General features: G+C 61.7%; 1 protein-coding gene across 4 annotated transcripts; it reads left to right on the top strand.

The window, feature by feature from the left end:
• Positions 1 to 2,853: 2,853 nt before the first annotated feature.
• Positions 2,854 to 18,323, top strand: GRAMD1A (GRAM domain containing 1A). 4 transcript variants are annotated; one of them, XM_040976443.1, is made up of 20 exons: positions 2,854 to 3,018; positions 8,490 to 8,700; positions 8,785 to 8,805; positions 9,186 to 9,270; positions 9,384 to 9,487; positions 9,566 to 9,661; positions 10,307 to 10,387; positions 11,538 to 11,650; positions 11,761 to 11,917; positions 12,151 to 12,349; positions 13,116 to 13,259; positions 14,204 to 14,322; positions 14,420 to 14,562; positions 15,459 to 15,562; positions 15,675 to 15,848; positions 15,934 to 16,021; positions 16,467 to 16,478; positions 16,750 to 16,857; positions 16,967 to 17,087; positions 17,877 to 18,323. In XM_040976443.1, exons 1-20 carry the CDS (start codon positions 3,011 to 3,013, stop codon positions 17,967 to 17,969), a joined length of 2,181 nt encoding a protein of 726 aa, XP_040832377.1. In that variant the 5' UTR covers positions 2,854 to 3,010; the 3' UTR covers positions 17,970 to 18,323. The 4 variants fall into 4 exon arrangements, with proteins under 4 accessions (XP_040832377.1, XP_040832378.1, XP_040832380.1 ...); XM_040976444.1 differs by lacking the exon at positions 16,467 to 16,478; XM_040976447.1 differs by lacking the exons at positions 2,854 to 3,018; positions 16,467 to 16,478 and adding an exon at positions 7,328 to 8,380.
• Positions 18,324 to 18,578: the final 255 nt, after the last annotated feature.

Here is an 18,578-nt window from a genome sequence, read left to right as displayed (position 1 = left end):
GGGTCATCTCTGCAGGAGCAGTTCTAAAGGAGACACGGTGGCTGCTGCTGGCGCACACAAGGCAGGTGCCATGGTGGGGAAGCCTCGATGGCCCCTGGGCAGCAGGGGCAGCCCCTGCAGGCTCCTGCTTGGCCGTATACCTGGCTCCCGGCCGCTGGGCCTTCTCTTCCTGGAGCAGCTGCCCAGAGGGTAACACGACTCCAGCCAGGCCCACTCGCTCGTCCGGCCTGAAGGTCAGGGCCGCCGCCCAGCCAGGACTCCCCAGGGCCAAGGCAGGACCCTGTCTCCTTCTTCTGCTGCTCTCCCTGGAGCTCAGAACCCCGAGAGACCACAACGCGGAGGAAGCCAGCAGGTAGGGCGGTTGGGAATGGCCAGGACTGGCTTGCAAAGGCTGGGGGTGTCTCCAAACCCTGGTAAATCTCCTCAGCGTTCAAGGGCAGTTAGGTACCAAGAAGCCCCATCCGTCAGGATATGAGGCCTAAGGGCATCCCTCGCACTCTCTCTTCATCTTGGGAGAAGCAAGCATAAAGGCACCCAGGGGCCTATCTCGGCCCCAGGCCTGGGCCTCTGCAGGTTGCTGGGAGGGATGCTGGGTTTGGGTCCGGGTACACACGGGGCATGAATGCTCAGAAACATTAATAACTCCTGGGGACCCGGGATGCTTGTGGACATGAACCAAATACTTCCGGTGACAGGCCCCGCGCTGGGCACCCTGCACGGACACTGCCAGGCCATCCTCGGATGTCACAACAGGATCTCCAGTTTCCAGAGGACACGGGGGAGGGCCTGGGGTGTGGGGTAGTGGGGAGGAGTGGGAACGTGTGAGACTGTCACCGGTAGCTCTCTGGTTCCCAGCCTGGGCTTATAGGAGTGGCGGGCAGGTGACAGGGACTCCCATCAGGGCCTCTGCCCTTCAGCTTTCTCTTTTCTGCTGCAGAGGACTCACGGCTGCCCACGATCGTGCCTATGGCTGAGCCCTCCCCGTCACTGCCATGGGCGCCCTCAGGGGAGCACAGCTGTGGCCAGGAGGAGTCACCTGCCCAGCAGCAGCCTCAGGACTGTGGCGGGGAAGTCCAGGCCCTGGACCCTGGACCCTGGAGGTTCCTGGAGGTGCCCTCCATTCACGTAACCCCGAGCAGCGATGGGGAGTCTCCCCACTGCACGCCAGTCTTCCAACGACGCTCAAGGCGCTCGCGGAGCCTAGAGCTGGGAAGCCCATCCCAGGACAGGTCAGACAGGGGCTGTGGGGCTGGGGAGTCTCTCTCTCTCTCTCTCTCTCTCTCTCTCTCTCTTTCGGCTCAGACTTGAGCTAGGGGGTCCTTGAGGCTGTCTCTGTTCAGGTGAATGGGGTGCAGGTCAGGGATAGTGGGGTCTGATCCCACAAGGGCATGAATAAAGCAGAAAATTAGAAGCCCAACAGAAATGGCAGCCAGGAGCAGGTGCCGGGCCTCTGGGTTGCAAACTGTACCCAAACTAAAACAGGACAGAACTGTGAACAGGGTCCAGTGTCAGGCACAGGGAGAACGTGTGTGGTTTCCTGCAATGAATGCGCCATGACGTGTATTTCTAAGTGGTGGCTAGAGTTGGAACTATTTCCGGCTGTAGTTCTTAAGCAGAAAAAAAAAAAGAAAAAAAAAAAAAGAAAGACAAACAATGAGCCCTGGTCCAAGGAAACAGCAGCTGGGAAATTCAAGGCCACGGGGAGCACAGAGAAAAGAGCTGACATGTGCTCTGACCAGAAACATCCATGGCGAACATTCTGAACGAGTGAAGTCATGAGGCGCAGCGTGCACATGCCCGAGGAGGAGTTTCAGGCACAAAAAAGTCACAGATCACCCCACTGACGCCTAACTGTAGCTCCTTCTCCAGTGGGCACATCTGGGTGTCAGGCAACACACGTTGGTGGCGTAGCAATGGGCACCTCAGAGGGCACAGCCACAGCTGGGAAGTCTGGGCAGCAGCTTCCTTACAAAGGGACCTAGCGGTCCATGCCTCCTACAGACAGGTGGCAGGGAGGGGGACCCTATTTGTATAGCCGCCACCTCAGGAGACCAGGGTACTTCAAACACAAAAGGGACCAAGCCAGAGTGGGGTGCAGTTGTGAGCTGCCTGTGGCTTCAGGTGTGGAGCAGGCTGGGGGCAGCAGGGAGGGGAGCAGGAGGCTGGGGTGGGGGTACAGGATTTTGCAGGTGGAGACCCCAAATCAATCCCATGGGGATATAAGAGCAAGAGAACGGTAGTTTGGGCCTGCCCCTCCCTACTCCTCCCCCTACCCCCAAAACAACCCAGGATGTTCCGGGAACGGACAAGAATGGGAAGCCTACCTGGGTGGAATGAGGTGGGCAAGGAGACAGTGGCTCGCACAGGTGGCCGCGGGTCATGGCTGCCGAGCATGGGGTGGCCACCTCCGCCGCCCCACTGGCCCAAGCAGCCACGCAGTCCTTCTTTCCCCCCTCTGCACCCCACCCCGAACCTGGCCCTGCGCTGTGGCGGCGTGTCCCTCGCCCCGCTTTCCCCACGCAGGTAGTAGTAGGCAGGGGCTGGATGCGGCAGCCCCACTACCGGACCCACTGGGACCCCAGTCCAGCCCGCCAGCCCCACAGCGCGGATCCTAGCATCCCCGTCTTCCCTGGCCGCTGCCCACCTTACAGGAGCCCCTTGCAGATAGCCGGCGGGGAGGACCGGGCTCCCCAGCTGGTCGGTGCGGTGCAGCGGCCATCAGGCAGCCCTGCGGACTCGGGGTGTCTAGGCCGCGGCGGCCGCGGGCTGCGGACGGGGGCGGCGCCGTGACGCGCGCGGGGCGGGGAGAGGAAGGGGAGTCGCTGACGCCGCGGCGGCCTCGGCGGCTCCAGCCTTTTGTGCGGCCGGCGGGGTCGGGTGGGGGCGGCGGCCGCACGGAAGGCAAGGCCGGGGCCCCTGCGGGGACGCCCGGCGCAGCCCAGCCCCGCGCGCAGCCGGGGCCCTGCCGTGCCCTGCCCTGCGCCCTGGGCGCCGCCGCCGCGCCGCATCCATGTTCGAGTAAGAACCGGGGCCGCCGGCACCGGGCACCGGGCACCGGGCACCGGGCGCCGGGGAGGGGGCGGCTACGCGGGCTTGAGGTGGCACGCGGCCGAGGCAGGGTCCCGAACTCGTACACGTGGACCTAGGTCGGAGCGGCTACGAGTTGGTGGGGTGCAGAGGAGAGACGAGGGGCGCAGCCCCTGGTGGAATGCGGGCGGCCAGGGTTGGAGAGGGGGTCCAGCCGCGGGCGCACGAGGCTCTGGAGGGCGCGGGCTCGGTGTGGGGGACCTGCGAGGAGGCCGGGGTCTCCTCTTGGGGGCCGCGCGGCCTGTGGGGAGCTCCCATCACCCCGAGCTGGGCTGGTTCTCTGTCCGGGGAGGCCGGCGGTGGACCCGACGCGGGCCCGGGGTGAGGAGGGGTTGGCGAGCAGCTCCCTCTCACAGCCCTGGTCAGAGTTGGGGGGCAGGGACCCCCGCGTGGACCTGGTGTGGGGGGGCGAGTGCCTCCCAGGCCATCACAACAATGTTTCCGATGATGAACTTGAATGTGTGTGTCCCTGTGGGCAGCAGTGTGTGTTGGAGTGGGTGTGGGGATAGGGGTGGGCTCTCGTGTGTGAATTGCAGTAGGGGCTGGGGCGCCCTTGCATGTGGCTGTGGGGTTGGTGATCCTGTGTGTGGCGTGTCTCCTTGCCTTTGTGGCTCCATGTGCGAGTGCAGGTTCCCCGTGTGTGTGTGTGTGCTAGTCGCAGCTTTGTTGTGGGGTGCCCCGGCTGTGCGTTTGGTGTGTGTGCATGTTCAGCCTGTGGCTCCGGGTGCGTGTCTAGCTGAGCTTTGCAGGGTGTACACATGTGCGCCTGTAACGTACACCCGAGGCTTTTGTTCAGCTCCCTGTGCCGATGTAAATTACCCGTGTGTGGCTGTGTGACACTGGTGTGTCCAAGGCCCTGTCTCTGTGTGTGTGTGTGTGTGTCCCAGGCCCTGTGTGTGTGAGTGGCTGTGTGACACTGGTGTATCCAAGGACTTGTGTGTGTGTCCTAGGCCCTGTGCGTGTTTGTGTCCCAGGCCCTGTGTGTGTGTGTGTGTGTGTGTGTGTGTGTGTGTGTGTGTCCCAGGGCCCTGTCTCTGTGTGTGTGAGTGGCTGTGTGATACTGGTGTGTCCCAGGCCCTGTGTATGTGTGTGTCCCGGGCCCTGTGTGTGTGTGTGTGAGTGGCTGTGTGACACTGGTGTGTCCAAGACCCTGTGTGTGTGTGTGTCCGTCCCAGGGCCCTGTGTGTGTGTCCCAGGGCCCTGTGTGTGTGTGAGTGGCTGTGTGACACTGCTGTGTCCCAGGCCTGTCTGTGTGTGTGTAGTTTTGTATATCCACTGGTGCCGTGGCCCTGTGACCCTCTGTGGCGTTCTTTGTGTGTGTGGAGTGTTAGAGCGAGAGGGTGAGGCAGAGACCCCTCGTGGCTCTCTCTGGGCTTGGGGTCCTCCCTGCTCAGTCTGCCCTTGACTGTGGAGGCAACAGGAAGGATTGGCCTTTGTGCCTCTCCCACTTCATTGCAAAGATGTTCCATGTGCCCGCCATTGCCGGGCCACTATACAGGTATGTCCTCAGCCCCCTAGGGTCTTGGGTGTCCACGGTCGTGGGGAAGCGAGGCTGGGTTCTCTGCCCCTTGGCACTTTAGCACTGGCTCTCCCACCGAGGGCCCTCCCCATGGGGACCCCAGGCTAGTGCAGGCAACCTCTAGCCCTCGCTGGCATCCCACTGGGCCTGTGTCTGCGTGGCTGCACTTGGCTTTCTGTTGTGTGCGTTGAGGGGTGTGGGTGTGCTTCTGTCACCCCCAGCAGCCTTGTGTGATTGTTGTGTCTGAGTGTGACCGTCCCTGGACGCCACCTGCATGTGTGAGAGCGGGGAGAGTGACTTCTCCCGGCTGTAGGCAAGCGCAGTCGCCCCCCCGCCCCTGCCGACCCTGGCTGTCTGCTACCCTTAGTGGGTTGCATTTGTGCCTGCCCTGTGGAGGCCCAGGAAATGAGGGGTGTGGTGTCTGCAGTGCAAAACCCCCACTCTGCTCTGAGTCCCCACCCCACTCCCACGCCCCCTTCCAGCGTGCCTCCAGGCTCCCTCCCTCCCTCCCCCACAGTGGGCCTGGTAGGGCAGCCCCTTGGAGCACTTCCTCTTTGTTCTGCTCTAGTGAAGCAGCTGGAGGTGTGCGTGCACTGTAGCCTGGCCTCAGCTTCCTGCTCCTGAGCCCTGCCCCAGACCTGCAGCTTCCAGGTCAGGTCTGTGGGGGGCAGGGGAGGGGTGCAGTCACCCCCATGGAGCCCACATTCCTGACTGTGTCCTGTGCTCCTCTTGCACGCCTCCCCCTGCCTGCCACCTTGCACCTCCTCAGCCCTGCCCAGCTCCTTCATGCCCTGAACTTGATGTTCCCGCACCGGAACAATCTTCTCCCGCCCTGCCAGATCTGCGCCTTGTCCCCAGAGCTTGGCCCAAGTGAGCCTGGCGCAGCACTGCCCCAGCCAACTCTGACAGCAGAAGCCACGTCCACCCCTAGCTTTCCTGTCCTTTTTTCTCTGCTGCCCTCCAACTTGAATGGGCAGCAGTGGGACCTCCTGGTCCTTGGCCTCCTACCAACTTCCACACCCAGGAGATGGAGAGAGGGTCCCGGAACCTGCAAGTTGCAATAACTGCTGGGGGCTGGGGGATGCTGGCCACACCAGCCCACGGCTGAGGTCAGCAGCCTCATTGCGGGGTTTGCCTGGAACTCCGAATGACAGGTCGCCACAGGCAGGGGCGGGCAGGCTGTGCACATCGTGTCCCCAGGGCCAGGGGCAAGGCAGGTGCTCAACAATAAGTGACTGAGTTTGGGGTTGGTGCGTGGAGACCCCTCCTGGCTGCTGAGGTCCCGTGGGGATGAGGAAGACAGCGCAGTGTCTGGCACAGGGTGGCTAGGAAGATGACAGGGCGGTACCCTGGACATTGTTCATTGACCAGCTGCCATAGGGGCAACCTGCTAAGCACTGGGCTTCATACTGTTATCTCTCTTTCCCTTCCAAGCAACCCTACCAGCTGGGTGCTGTTTTTATGCCCATTGCTCACAAGAGAAAATTGCGGCCAGAGCAGGTCCAGGCCCTGGGCCAAGTCCCTGCTGGGAGGAAGTGGCCAGCATTGAGACTGGAAGCTGGTCAGACTCTGGGGCCCACGCTCCATGCTGCTACTTCCTCTAAACCTACAAGTCCGAGGTAGCCAGCACACCCCTGGTTGGATAAGTTCTGTGGGGGCCGGTGGGGCGAGGGGGTGGGGGAGCACCTGCTGGGCTTTAAAGCTCTTTGCCCAGTGCCAGGGATACTCAGAGTGAAAAGGAGAACCTGGGGGATATGGAAGTGCCCCTGGGAGACAGCAGAAGAGGAAGAGGGGAGAGAGAGGGCTGGGAGAGACCCCTCTGACCTGCAGGAGGTGAGGGGTCCCTGGGCCATCTGGGAAGGAGAGTGCTGGCGTAGGGCGCAACAGGAGCCCACAGACAGGAGCCCACAGAGAGAGCTCAGGAGGGGGAAGACACAGATGGAGCAGCCCGGCCTGGGCTTTTACAGGGAGGACAGACGCAGGTGGCGAGCAGACCCTGTGGGCAGGTCAGGGAAGGCGGAAGCCGCTGGGGTGGCACCAGGGAGTGGCAGTGGCTTCGGCCACCAGCAGTTCAGCTTTTGTGTTCATTTATTCGGCTCCCTAAATGCTTTTTCTTAGTCAGCAAATACTTCGAAAAGTTTGGGGGGTGGGAGTAGAGGTGGAATTGAAAGATACATTTATTTTTTGTTGCAAAATGTTGCCATTTTGTGTCTAGTTTTTTTTTTCATCCTCCGCATTTTTTCATGAAGTTTTGGAAGGCCCCATTGTATACAAGTTGTGTACACTCACCTTCAAGATTCTTTTCACACCAACGGAAGCTTCTCTTTTAATTCCATTTTGCAGGAGCTTTTTGAAATACCTTGGTGTCACACAAAGACGCTCCACTGTGTTCTGGGTGGGGTGGGGGACAGGGTGGTGACCCCAAAACACCCAGGCCCACCCGCAGGGTGACCACAGATCTACGTACTAAGCAGACATGTCATAGGATGTGGGATGGCAAGTGCTGAGGTCTGAAACTAGAGACAAGCCCAAGGTGCCCTGCACCCTAGATTGAATTGGGGGGCGGCTCCTGGCTGGGCTTGTGCCTCTGCAGTCATCGGGCCATGGGTCCTGTGGCGAGCGGCTCTCGCGTAGTGCCTCACTTTGTCTTCCTCCTGGATGGCATCAAATGTTAGGTGGTGTTTGCAGAATAATAAAGTTTATCATCAGAGAACTTAACAGCAGTTCCTGATAAGGAGCCAGCGGTACACGTCGCTTGAAAGTTGCCGATTGGCAGCCCTGTGGCCCTGCTGACATGTGATGTTTGTCCAGTCACAGGGTGTTCTGTTTGCTCGGCCTCCGCCTTCTCACCGCTTCTCCAAGAGCAGGAGTTGCCGTTGCCGCCGCGGCTCGCGGTCTCTGCTCACGCAGCCGGCGCAGCAGTGCTAACCGCCTCCTGTGTAGGCTGCTGGAAACAGACACAGTGGCAACCAAGACATCCCAAAGTTCACAATCCGGGAAAGTGACTATGGCAACAGGGCAAGTTTAGAGAGAGTAGGGTGTGACTGCTTAGACAGTGAGCCGGTGCCTGGCCAGTAGGCAGACATGTGGCCCGAGGCCTTGACCTGGAATGAGGTTGGAAAGTATAAGGCACTGCAGGAGCCTGAGACCTCTGGAATGGAGTAGGAAGAACGTGACAACAGGGAGGACCCAGTCGCTGAGACCTTGGGGGCCATGCTCAAGACTCTGGGCTTTTAGCTGGGGCAGGGTTCAGTCTTGGGCAGAGCTCTGACCCTGGAGGAAGGACCCAGACCTGACTCAGGTGTTCCGCAGGCTCCCATTGGTGGGGAGGAGGTGGGAAGGCCTGGAAGCCGGGGCAGGAAGAAGCCAGGCGTAATGCGAGTATGGGAAACAGATCTCGGAGCTGTTGGGTTTCGGTTAGAAATGAGACATGAAGGAAAGAAACACAGGAAGAGAGGCTTTACGGTTTGTTTTCCCCTGAGACAGCTGAACAGGGGCGGGGGGAGGAGTCTGTTCCATCAGTAGTGAAGGCCTGAGTGATGGGTTGAGTTCTGAAGCCTGGCAGGTGCTTCGCAGCCTTGCGGTGTAGCTGGCCCTGTTGAGAGTACTTCCTGTTATGAAAACAACCAGCCGAGGCTGTGTGTCTGTCATCCCTAGATTATACATGAAGTGACCAGGGCACCTGCTGTGAGCTGCCCTGCTCGGAAGTGGAGTGGGGTGACTGGAGCTGGGGGGTGGGTGAGCAGGTGTTGGCTGAGACAGCTCCGTGTGTGGGTGGGTAGATCAGAATCAGTAGGCTGCTGGATGGGCCAGCGGATGTGGTCCTGACCCAGACGCCAGCAAGTGTTTTCCATAGCACCCCGTTTTCTCTCCCTGCCCCCAGCACCACCCCACATTCTGGCCGGAGCACACCCAGCAGCTCCCCATCTCTGCGGAAGCGGCTGCAGCTTCTGCCTCCAAGCCGGCCCCCTCCTGAGGCAGAGGCAGGCAGCATGGTGGAGAAGGGGTCAGAAAGCTCCTCAGAGAAGGGGGCAGTGCCCGGGACCCCCAGCACGCAAAGCCTAGGCAGCCGGAACTTCATTCGCAACAGCAAGGTGAGTGCCAGCCCGGTTGGGGGGCTGGGGGGCTGGGCAGGGCCATGAGGGCACTCATCCTGACCCTTATCCCTTCTCTTGCAGAAGATGCAGAGCTGGTACAGCGTAAGTGTGGGCAGAGGGGGTGAGTGGGAGGCAGGGGATGGGTGCCAAGACGAACAGACCCAGGGTCACAGCTTGTGTGCCTGACAGGTGCTATGTGAGCCTGGGGGAGTCGCTTAACCTTTGCAGGCCATCCCCACCTTCTCCACCTAGCCTGGCTTCATAAATGACATAGCAGTGCCCCCGGCACCAGGTTGAGGGATGGGGGTGGCTTGGGGACGAAGATAGGAAGTGGCCACCATCGTCATGGTGACCAAAGCCAGCAGTGGGATAAACACTGGGTCCCCAAGAGCCCCCATAGGCTAAGGAGACAGTGGGAGGTGGGGCACAGGGCTTAGCAAGGGCAGAGCTGGCAGCGTGCCTGCCCCCCACACTGCCTGCAGATGCTGAGCCCCACGTACAAGCAGCGCAACGAGGACTTCCGGAAGCTGTTCAGCAAACTGCCGGAGGCCGAGCGGCTCATTGTGGGTGAGGCCAGTGCCCCAGGCCCACCCTTCACCCCTGCCCTCACCCCCACGCTGTAGTTCCACAAGCGGTCACTGACTCCAGTGGGCCTCGTCTTTCCCCTCGGCTGTTCTCAGATTACTCCTGCGCCCTGCAGCGTGAGATCCTCCTCCAAGGCCGCCTCTATCTCTCCGAGAACTGGATCTGCTTCTACAGCAACATCTTCCGCTGGGAGACCACGGTGCGGCCCCGGGCACGGGGAGGTGCGGTGGGGGGGTGGGACTCTGGCCCCTCTGACCTGCCACCTTGCGCCCCACAGATCTCCATCCAGCTGAAAGAAGTGACATGTCTGAAGAAGGAGAAGACAGCCAAGCTGATCCCCAATGCCATCCAGATCTGCACAGAGAATGAGAAAGTGAGCTGGGAGGAGCCCCACCTTCCCCTCCAGAACCCCCATGCTCCTTCCAGTGTGGTGCAGCCATGCCCCACTTGAGACTGCATGTGCCAGGCCCTGGTCTGGCAGTGCTGCAGGGCAGCTGGAATCAGGGCCTGGATACCTCCACTCCTCACAAGCCCCTTACCCCCTGCTTCTGCTTACTGCTCGCAGGATGACGTAAGACACCAGTGGCCACGCAAGAACGGGAAGGGCAGAGGGACAGGGGTGGGGGAGGACTGCCCAGCCCAAAGCTTTTGGTGTGGTGTTGGTCTTGGGTAGGTCCACATGTCACTGCCAGGGACTAGGGCGGCCTGGCAAGGGGCCCTGCCCATCAAGGGCCAGCCCTAGCCCAGAGGCTGGCGCTGAGGAAGGCCACGGCCACCGTCTTATCCAGGTGACACCAGCCTGTGCATTGGCCTGGCATGGGGGCAGCGTTGTGTGCAGTGTATGCTGGGAGGAGTGAGGGCAGGTTTCAGGAAAGGGGTTGCCACCAGCCTGTGCATTGGCCTGGCATGGGGGCAGCATTGTGTGCAGTGTATGCTGGGAGGAGTGAGGGCAGGTTTCAGGAAAGGGGTTGCTGCAGACAGAATGCCTCCCACCACATGCCCCGTTCTCCCCTTGCAGCATTTCTTCACCTCCTTTGGGGCCCGTGACCGCTGCTTCCTCCTCATCTTCCGTCTCTGGCAGAACGCGCTCCTGGAAAAAGTAGGTTTGAGGACTACCTGGGCTGGAACACCCACAGGCTCCAGGCTGGGTTCACCTGCAGCTTCCTCCATGGCCACCACCAGGGGGCAGCCACGAGCGGCTGTGCCTGACCCCTGAACAGGGGCTGTACTAAAGAAAGAATTGGTGTGAACCACTCGGGGTTCAATGCTGAGGCTGGGGCAAGGGCTCCCTGCCCACAGGTGAAGATGAGGAGGATGGACAGGTGCTGGGATGTCTTTGTACATGTCTGCCAGTTCCTGCAGCTGTGCCGTGTGGCCCTGGGCCCTGTCCTGGTGGGGTGGTGGGGTTGTTCTTGTCTCTAGGGACAGGGCTGCAGTTGTGGCCACCCCGGGGGACAGGATGCTAGAGGATCCCATTCAGAAGCCTGAGGGAGGTGGGGCAGTCGCCAAGGAGGGTGAAGAAGAGGCACTGCAGTCCCATCCCTGGGGCAGGCCACTGAACCCCACTGGTCCAGCAGGTTCGCAGGACCCAGAGGAACTGCTCGGGAATGCCGGCTCTTAAGGAGGCTGGAGAGCCCAGGAGTTAGCTCCCAGGCTGCCATGTACTGGAGCAGCACCTCCGGAATCACATCACAGGGTTGCCACTGCCTGGTTGTACGACCGCAGGCATCTCGCCGTGTGCGTGTCGGCAGTGTGGTCTGGAGCGAAGGTGCTGATGGCACCTGCTGCCCAGCATTGCTGAGGAGTCGATGAGTGCACGAAGGTGAGGGGGCCGAAAGAACGCCAGCTGCTGCTGTCACCATCACTCTTAGGTCAGCATCCCTGCCCAGCTGCCCTGGCCAGGGCTCGCTGAAGGCCAGGGCTCAGCAGGACTGCACAGGAGGCATGAGGGCGTCGGCTCATCAGGCTGGAATCCCAGACTGCATTGTGGTCACTCACATGAACTCAGGCACGAACCTCCACATTCTCCGCTGTACCCACGGGACCCATAACGGGCCGGAGTGATAAGGATAGTGGGGAGGTCTGAGGCCCCAGGCGCCACCCTCTCCAGGGTCGGTCCAAGCAGGTGGCTTCCTAGGGAGCCCGGCTGGTGCTAGAAGTCGTGCTCCCCCTGGTGGTAGCCAGGGGAACTGCTGACCTGACAGGGAGGGCTCTGGACAAGAACTGACCCTAAGCTCGTACCTCGTCAGACCCTGAGTCCCCGGGAGCTCTGGCACCTGGTGCATCAGTGCTACGGCTCGGAGCTGGGCCTCACCAGCGAGGATGAGGACTATGTCTGCCCCTTGCAGCTGAATGGTCTCGGGTGAGCCATGGCAGGGGGTGTGTCAAGTGGACCAAGGAGGGTGTCTGGAAGACCCAGGAAGGGATGTGGGGTCACAGGGGCTCAGCAGTCCCTCCACTTCCCTTCTGCAGAAGCCCCAAAGAGGTGGGAGATGTGATCGCCTTGAGCGACATTGCCCCGCCGACCGCAGGGGCCCCTGACCGCAGCCAGGAGCCAAGCCCCGTGGGCTCACGCCGTGGCCGCCTCACCCCCAATCTCTCCCGCGCCAGCAGCGACGCAGACCATGTGGTGAGCGGGAGGGTGCCGGGCGTGGGGTGGAAGAGAGGGTCACACAGGAGAAGGGAAGGGGAGGGGACGAGGGACAGGTCAGAAGTGGGCAGGTGGGGAAAGAGACTGAGCCAAAGGGGGAGGGAGCAGAAGGCGCAGCAGGCGGGAGCTTGATGCACACGACAGATGGGCAGGCAGGAAAGCTTAGCGCCCGGACGGAGGTGGGCAAGGCTGGATGAGGCCTCTCTGTGCAGGCGGAGGAGGACAAGGAGGAGCAGACCGACAGCCAGCCCGACGCGTCCTCCAGCCAGACGGCCACCCCGGTGGTGGAGCCCCCGAGCACAGAGCCCAGCCCGCCTGCCGGGCCCACCTCCCTGGGCCCCTTGGACCTGCTGCCCAGTGAGGAGCTGCTGACGGACACCAGCAACTCCTCTTCATCCACCGGGGAGGAGGGTAAGGCTGCTGCCCCTGCTGATCCTGGCTCACGGGACTGAAATCATGGGCACTGGGCAGGGGTGCTGTTCAAACTGCTGGTTAGACGTCTGTGCCAGCCTCTGCTCGCTGTGCCCCCGGCAGGGTGGATAAGACACAGACGTGGAAGGCAGAGGGCTGGGGTTCCAGGCTTGGCCATGCCACTGTGAGAAAGTCATGTCACCTCTCTGGTCCTTATTTTAGTCATTTGAAAAATGGAGTTGCCATCCTACTAATGACACCTGTGTCGTGGGGTTGCTACCTTGCTGCGTACAAGATGCTTAGGCCAGTTACAAAGTGTCAGCTGGGGTTTCTTCCTATTATTGTTGTTAGTGTAAGAATTCCTCTTGTGTGTGCCCACTGATTCTCAGGTGGCCTGTGCACCTATTGGGGCACAGATGGCCCTGGCCTGGCTTGACAAGCCTAGCAGAGAGAGAGAGAAAGTTCCCCGGGTGCTTTTCCCAGTGGCAAACACCCTGGGGTTGACTCTGATTGGCTCAGAAATGGGCACATTCTCCAAGTTGAACCAATCAGTGCCTGAACACTGCTGGCCCTAATTCATCACCTTGATCCTGATTGGCTGGGCCTGGGGGCAGGGTGTGCCCAGCCCAGGGGTGCAGTCCTAGGCAAGGGCTGGGGAGGGGGGCTGGTGTGGGGAGCATGAGCCCACCCTAAGCTTATCCCTCCGGGAAGGAGCTGGGTCTGTCAGTCCGCCCCACAACATTGCAGGCCCTTGTCTGTCTCGCAGCTGACCTGGCTGCCCTGCTGCCTGACCTCTCCGGCCGGCTCCTCATCAACTCCGTGTTTCACGTGGGCGCCGAGCGGCTGCAGCAGATGCTGTTCTCGGACTCGCCCTTCCTCCAGGGCTTCCTGCAGCAGTGCAAGTTCACAGGTTAGGAGGTGGGGCTGGGAGACCCTCATGTGGTAGAAGGGGGTATGGTAATGGTCCCCGTGTTACAGGGACTGCCTAAGAACCCCCTGGCTATTACCAGAGCAGTGCCTAGAATGGCATGGACACAAAGTGCTCAACAAGGGCTTACAGGGCTGGGAGAGGCCGGGGGAGTGGGTAGGTCTCTATGACATGTGTCAGGGAAGGATGCTGGGAGGAGAGGAAATCCAAACGGGCCCCGCAGGAAGAGGAGCTTCCGGGAGAGGGTGTGGAGAGGAGCCCCCAGAGGCTGAACCAGAGAGGCCCTTGCTATGGGGCACTGGGGGTGGGGGGAAGGCAGCAGAAGAGCCGATGGGTCGATGTGTGTTGTTGGAAAGACCCTCTCCGAGGCCCCCAGGAGACTGGTAATGGCTGGTGCAGGAGTCTTGCCCGCCAATCTGAGGAAGGCTGACTGTCTCTGGGGCACTGGGAAGCCATGGACTATTCTAGGCAGATAAGGCACAGGCTATCCCAGGACCGGATATGGAAAGCAACACCAGGCAGCCCGGAAGGGACCCTGGGCTGGCCAGGCTGGGCTAAAGCAGGGGCAGTACTTAGAACTGCTAGCAGGCAGGGGCAGGGGACACAGGACCCAGGACACTGAGTATATCTGAGGGGAGATGGTGAAGCCTGTGTGTGGGCATGGGGTGCCAGGGATCCAAGGACTTTCATGGAATATGTTGGAAGGTTGTAGGTCCATGGGTCAGATTCTCATGGGAGGAGCCAGGGCTGGTCCCAATGGGAGTGGGAGGGAGTTGAAGCCACAGGAGTGACTGAGCCCACTCCTGGCTGGCAGGTGGGGCTGCGAGGAGAGGGGTAGGGAGGGGTTAGGGACACAGCCCAGAGAATGAGAACTTGCAGCCCTGGGGCATGGCCACCTTATCCTGCTCTTGCCCCCCCACCCCCAGATGTGACTCTGAGTCCATGGAGCGGGGACAGCAAGTGCCACCAGCGCCGAGTGCTGACGTACACCATCCCTATCAGCAACCCGCTGGGCCCCAAGAGCGCCTCCGTGGTGGAGACACAGGTAGGCCAGGCGCAGGGTGACCTAGGCAGGTAGGACGTTTGGTGGCCCAGGCAGCAGGAGGCCCTGACTCCCCAACCCCCGCGCCCTTGCTCCACAGACGCTGTTCCGGCGCGGCCCACAGGCAGGCGGCTGTGTGGTGGACTCGGAGGTGCTGACCCACGGCATCCCCTACCAGGACTACTTCCACACTGCCCACCGCTACTGCATCCTGGGGCTGGCCCGGAACAAGGCCCGGCTCCGGTGAGTGGGGCTAGCCACGGTGCACGGGCTCCAGCTTGGCAGGGCGGCGTCCCTTGCTTATCACAGGGGAGAGGGCTGGAGAGCGCGAGGGCCCCCTGGTGCAAGGGAACCTCTCTGTTCATCAGCAGCTAGGCATCTTCCATGTGCCTGGCGCTGGGGTGGGCTCCCCGGGCCAGCGTGGGGGCTGGGGCCAGAGCGGAGGAATCTCCCTGGGGAGCTCGTGGTCTGCTCGGGGAACTGAATAATGGAAGAGCAGTGGATACAGACCTGCCCGGCGTGCCCTGGAGGTGCGGTGGGGGTGCATGCTAAATATAGGACTCAGGGCAGGGGCTTCTGAGAAGAAAAAAGTTCTGTCAGAACCTAAACAGGGAGGGTAGCTTTGGGGTGTGCCTAGACTGCCCAGAGTGGCTGGGGCAGTGAAGGTGAGGGTGAGGTTACTGGGAAGCTGCAGGCCGTGTCTGACTGTGCGAGGTGCAGCCGAAGCTGAGCTGCCAGCCCAGGGGCTTTGATCTGACTCAGGAGCCCCTGGACTCCCTCTGGCTGCAGCCTGTGGGGACAGGGATGAGAGCAGGCCAAGGGAGGCAGTTGAGGATGAGAGGGCTCTCCGGACAGCCATGGGGTATCTGGCCTGGAAGCCTGGAAGGCCAGAGAGCTCGTCAGACCCCACCCCATCATGTAGCAGCCAGGTTGGGGGAAGTGGGGAGGGCAGGCGGTCAAGCAGGCAGAACCAGACAAGGGGCGGAGGGGAACCTGAGCCCCTCACCTTGGAGTGCATCCAGGGAAGCCAGGGGCATCTGAACACATTGGTTTTGTGGGTAAGGGACAGAGGGCCCACCCTGTGGTGGGACGTTGGAGGCTGAGACACACCCCAGCCCCACCCTTGTCCACCCACCCAGCGTGTCCTCCGAGATCCGCTACCGGAAGCAGCCGTGGAGCCTTGTGAAGTCTCTCATTGAGAAGAACTCGTGGAGTGGCATTGAGGATTATTTCCACCACCTGGGTAAGGGGGTCAGCGGCCTGCTGCACACATGCACGGAGAGGGAGGCACAGGTCCAGCCCTGGTGAGGACCCACCCTCCCTGCCCACCACAAGCCTCTTGTCCATCCCCACAGAGCGAGAGCTCTCCAAAGCAGAGAAGCTTTCCCTGGAGGAGGGCGGCAAGGAGGCCCGGGGGCTGCTGCCAGGCCTGCGGAGGCGAAAGCGACCCCTGAGCTGGAGAGGTCACAGCGATGGGCCCCAGCACCCGGAACCCGAGCCTGGGGCGCGGGCTGGCCTGCACCCCTCAGGTGAGCATGCATGCAGCTGGCTGGTGGCGCCTGGGTGGATGGGATCCCCAGGCTGGAGCGTCTGACCCAGGCTGCTGTTTTGCAGGCTCCCTTAGCTCCCGTTTCTCTGAACCGACCGTGGACCAAGGCCCCGGGGCAGGCATCCCCAGCGCCCTGGTGCTCATCAGTGCCGTGTGAGTGAGGCCAGGACTCCGTGCTGTGCCTAAACTGGGTTCTGTTGGGGACGGGCTGGGACCAGCAGTCCTGGGGCAGGGCGATGGGGCCAGGATTGGGCAGGCTCAGGCAAAGGGGCAGGCAGGGTGGTGGGGCTGTGGGAGGCCAATGAGACTCTCTGTTTGGTCTGACAAGTGGGCAGTGAGGAGCCCTGGCAAGGGCTGTGATGAGAAGCAATGGGGGACCAGGACTGCAGGTGTGCCAGGGTAGGCATGAGGGGGATACCCTGAGGAACCGGAAGTGAGGCCAGAGCTGACCCTGACAAGTGAAGGTCATCTGGGGAACCAGGGCCTCTGGCCTGCTCAGCTCCACACTGCCAGCCAAGGGTGGGGGCGAGGGGGCAAGGTGGGGGCGGCCAGTGCATTCTGGCTCTCACCTCTCTGTCTCCTCCTGGCTGCCTCGCAGGATCTGTGTGAGGTAGGGTCCCCCATCTATGCCTGTGCCCCTTCCCTGATCTGGGCCCCTGGTTGCAACAGCTCCCCCACCTAACTCCCCCAGGGAGGTGACCTGGGGCCTGAGCCACCAAGAAGACCTGGGGCTGTGTGACCGTGTGCAAGTCTCTTTCCTCCCCCTGGAAAGGGGGTGACCGTGGTGCCCTTCCAGGCATCATATGTATGTGCTGGGGAAAGAGGAGATAACAGAACTCTGCATCTGGGTCCCTGGACACTGACCTCTGACCCCTCCCCAGCCTCATCGTCCTCATTGCCCTCAACGCCCTCCTCTTTTACCGCCTGTGGTCTCTGGAGAGGACGGCCCACACCTTTGAGTCCTGGCACAGCCTGGCCCTGGCCAAAGGGTGAGTGGTGTGTCCGGGGTGCTGGGTCCTCTCCCTGACACACCAGAGGCAGACCTCAGGAGGCTAGGGCTCCCAGCTCAGGCCCGTGTCCTCATCCCTGTCCGCGCAGGAAGTTCCCCCAGACAGCCACGGAGTGGGCGGAGATCCTGGCCCTGCAGAAGCAGTTCCATAGCGTGGAGGTACACAAGTGGAGGCAGATCCTAAGAGCATCTGTGGAGCTCCTGGACGAGGTAGGGGCGGTGTGGGCTGGAGACCCTGCAAAGCGACCGGGGGGGGGGGGGGACAGGTTAATGGGCTGGAAGCAACTGGTGTTTTGGAGAGAAGCCCAGGGGTCTCCCTTGAACCCCTGCCCTTGACCCTGCTCATCCTGGATGGACAGCCTAGCTCCCAAGGCAGGGGTTGCAGCTCCAAAGCACTCGCCCTTGTCGATTACTGGGGTCACCTGCTCTCTCCCTGTGCTCCCTAACCCCTCCTCACAGTGGCCTGGGGGAGGCTGGCTCCTCTCCCCTCCCGCCCCCCACCTTCAGGGTGACAGAGGACACCACCTGGTCAGAGTGAGAGAGGGATTCTCTGGTTGATCCAGGCACGCCCTGTTCAGACCTGTTCAAATCCTGGTGTGTGACCTGATGCGGGCAACCTTGACCATGTGGCCACAGGCCACCTGCTCTGTACATGGGGCAGCGATGCATGTTCCATCACCTGACAACCATTGAGAGATCCCAACAGCTCTTTGCCCGCCCCAGGACTCACCTGCACTTGCCCTAGCCTGGGCTCCGGGTGTGTGTCCAGGCTCGAGGTTGATCCTATGGAATAGGTTCCTGGGCCTGATACAGAGGACACCTCCCTGGGGGCCAAGGCCACCCAGACTGTGACTCCAGGCTCCCTGCCTCCTGGGCCTGCTCAGAGCCCCTTCCGGGGTGCGATGTGGCTGACCTTGGGTGAGGCCAGGGCTGTCCACTGGGGGAAAGAGGGGTGGCGGGAAGGAGTACACCGCCCCCACTGTCCCCTCCTCCCTGCAGATGAAGTTCTCTCTGGAGAAGCTGCATCAGGGCATCGCAGGCTCGGACCCTCCCTTCGACACCCAGCCGCAGCCTGACGACAGCTTCTCCTGAGGACTGGGGGGGCCCCGTGGCCATCCTGGATGGACACACACAGCCCTGGCGGCCACTGCTGGCACAGTGTGAGCGCCGGAAACCTCCCAGTGGCCCGGCCAGGGCTCACGCCGCCACCGCCGCCACCGCCACCAACCTCGTGGGGACTACAGAACCAAGATGCACTTTAGACTGGCATGTGCAAGTCCAGCCTGCCACTGCCTGCCCGGCTGTGGGAGGTCCCCCCACTAACTTATTTTGCCTGGCTGGGGTTGTAGGGAAGGTGCGTCCTGGGGTGCACGACTCCTTCAGCTCTGGCTTTAATGTATTGTATTTATTGGGGGCTGACAGAGCCCCAATAAAGGGTTGGAAATAGCTGTGGCAGTGCCTGTGGGTCCCTCGCACACAGATCCTGCAGGAGTGGGGAGGGGCTCTGAAGGCTCCACCTGGCCTCCTCAAGGATCCAAAGAAGTACTTCCAGGGCAGGCCACGTGGGCTGTGGCCCAGTCCTGCCTCTCAGCAGTCCTACCGTCATCTGGACCAGGTTGGTCCTCACATCTCCAGCAATGAGTGTCACCCCAGCACCTGTCGCCCAGGGTGGTGGGGAGTGCATGGTGTGGCCGATGGCCT

The sequence above is a fragment of the Ochotona curzoniae genome, unplaced genomic scaffold, assembly GCF_017591425.1.
Source record: "Ochotona curzoniae isolate NIBS_2020 unplaced genomic scaffold, NIBS_Ocur_1.0 contig_2699, whole genome shotgun sequence".
Taxonomy (NCBI): domain Eukaryota; kingdom Metazoa; phylum Chordata; class Mammalia; order Lagomorpha; family Ochotonidae; genus Ochotona; species Ochotona curzoniae.
The sequence above is the reverse complement of the archived record's forward strand: the minus strand, read 5'-3'. Positions and strand labels throughout refer to the sequence as shown.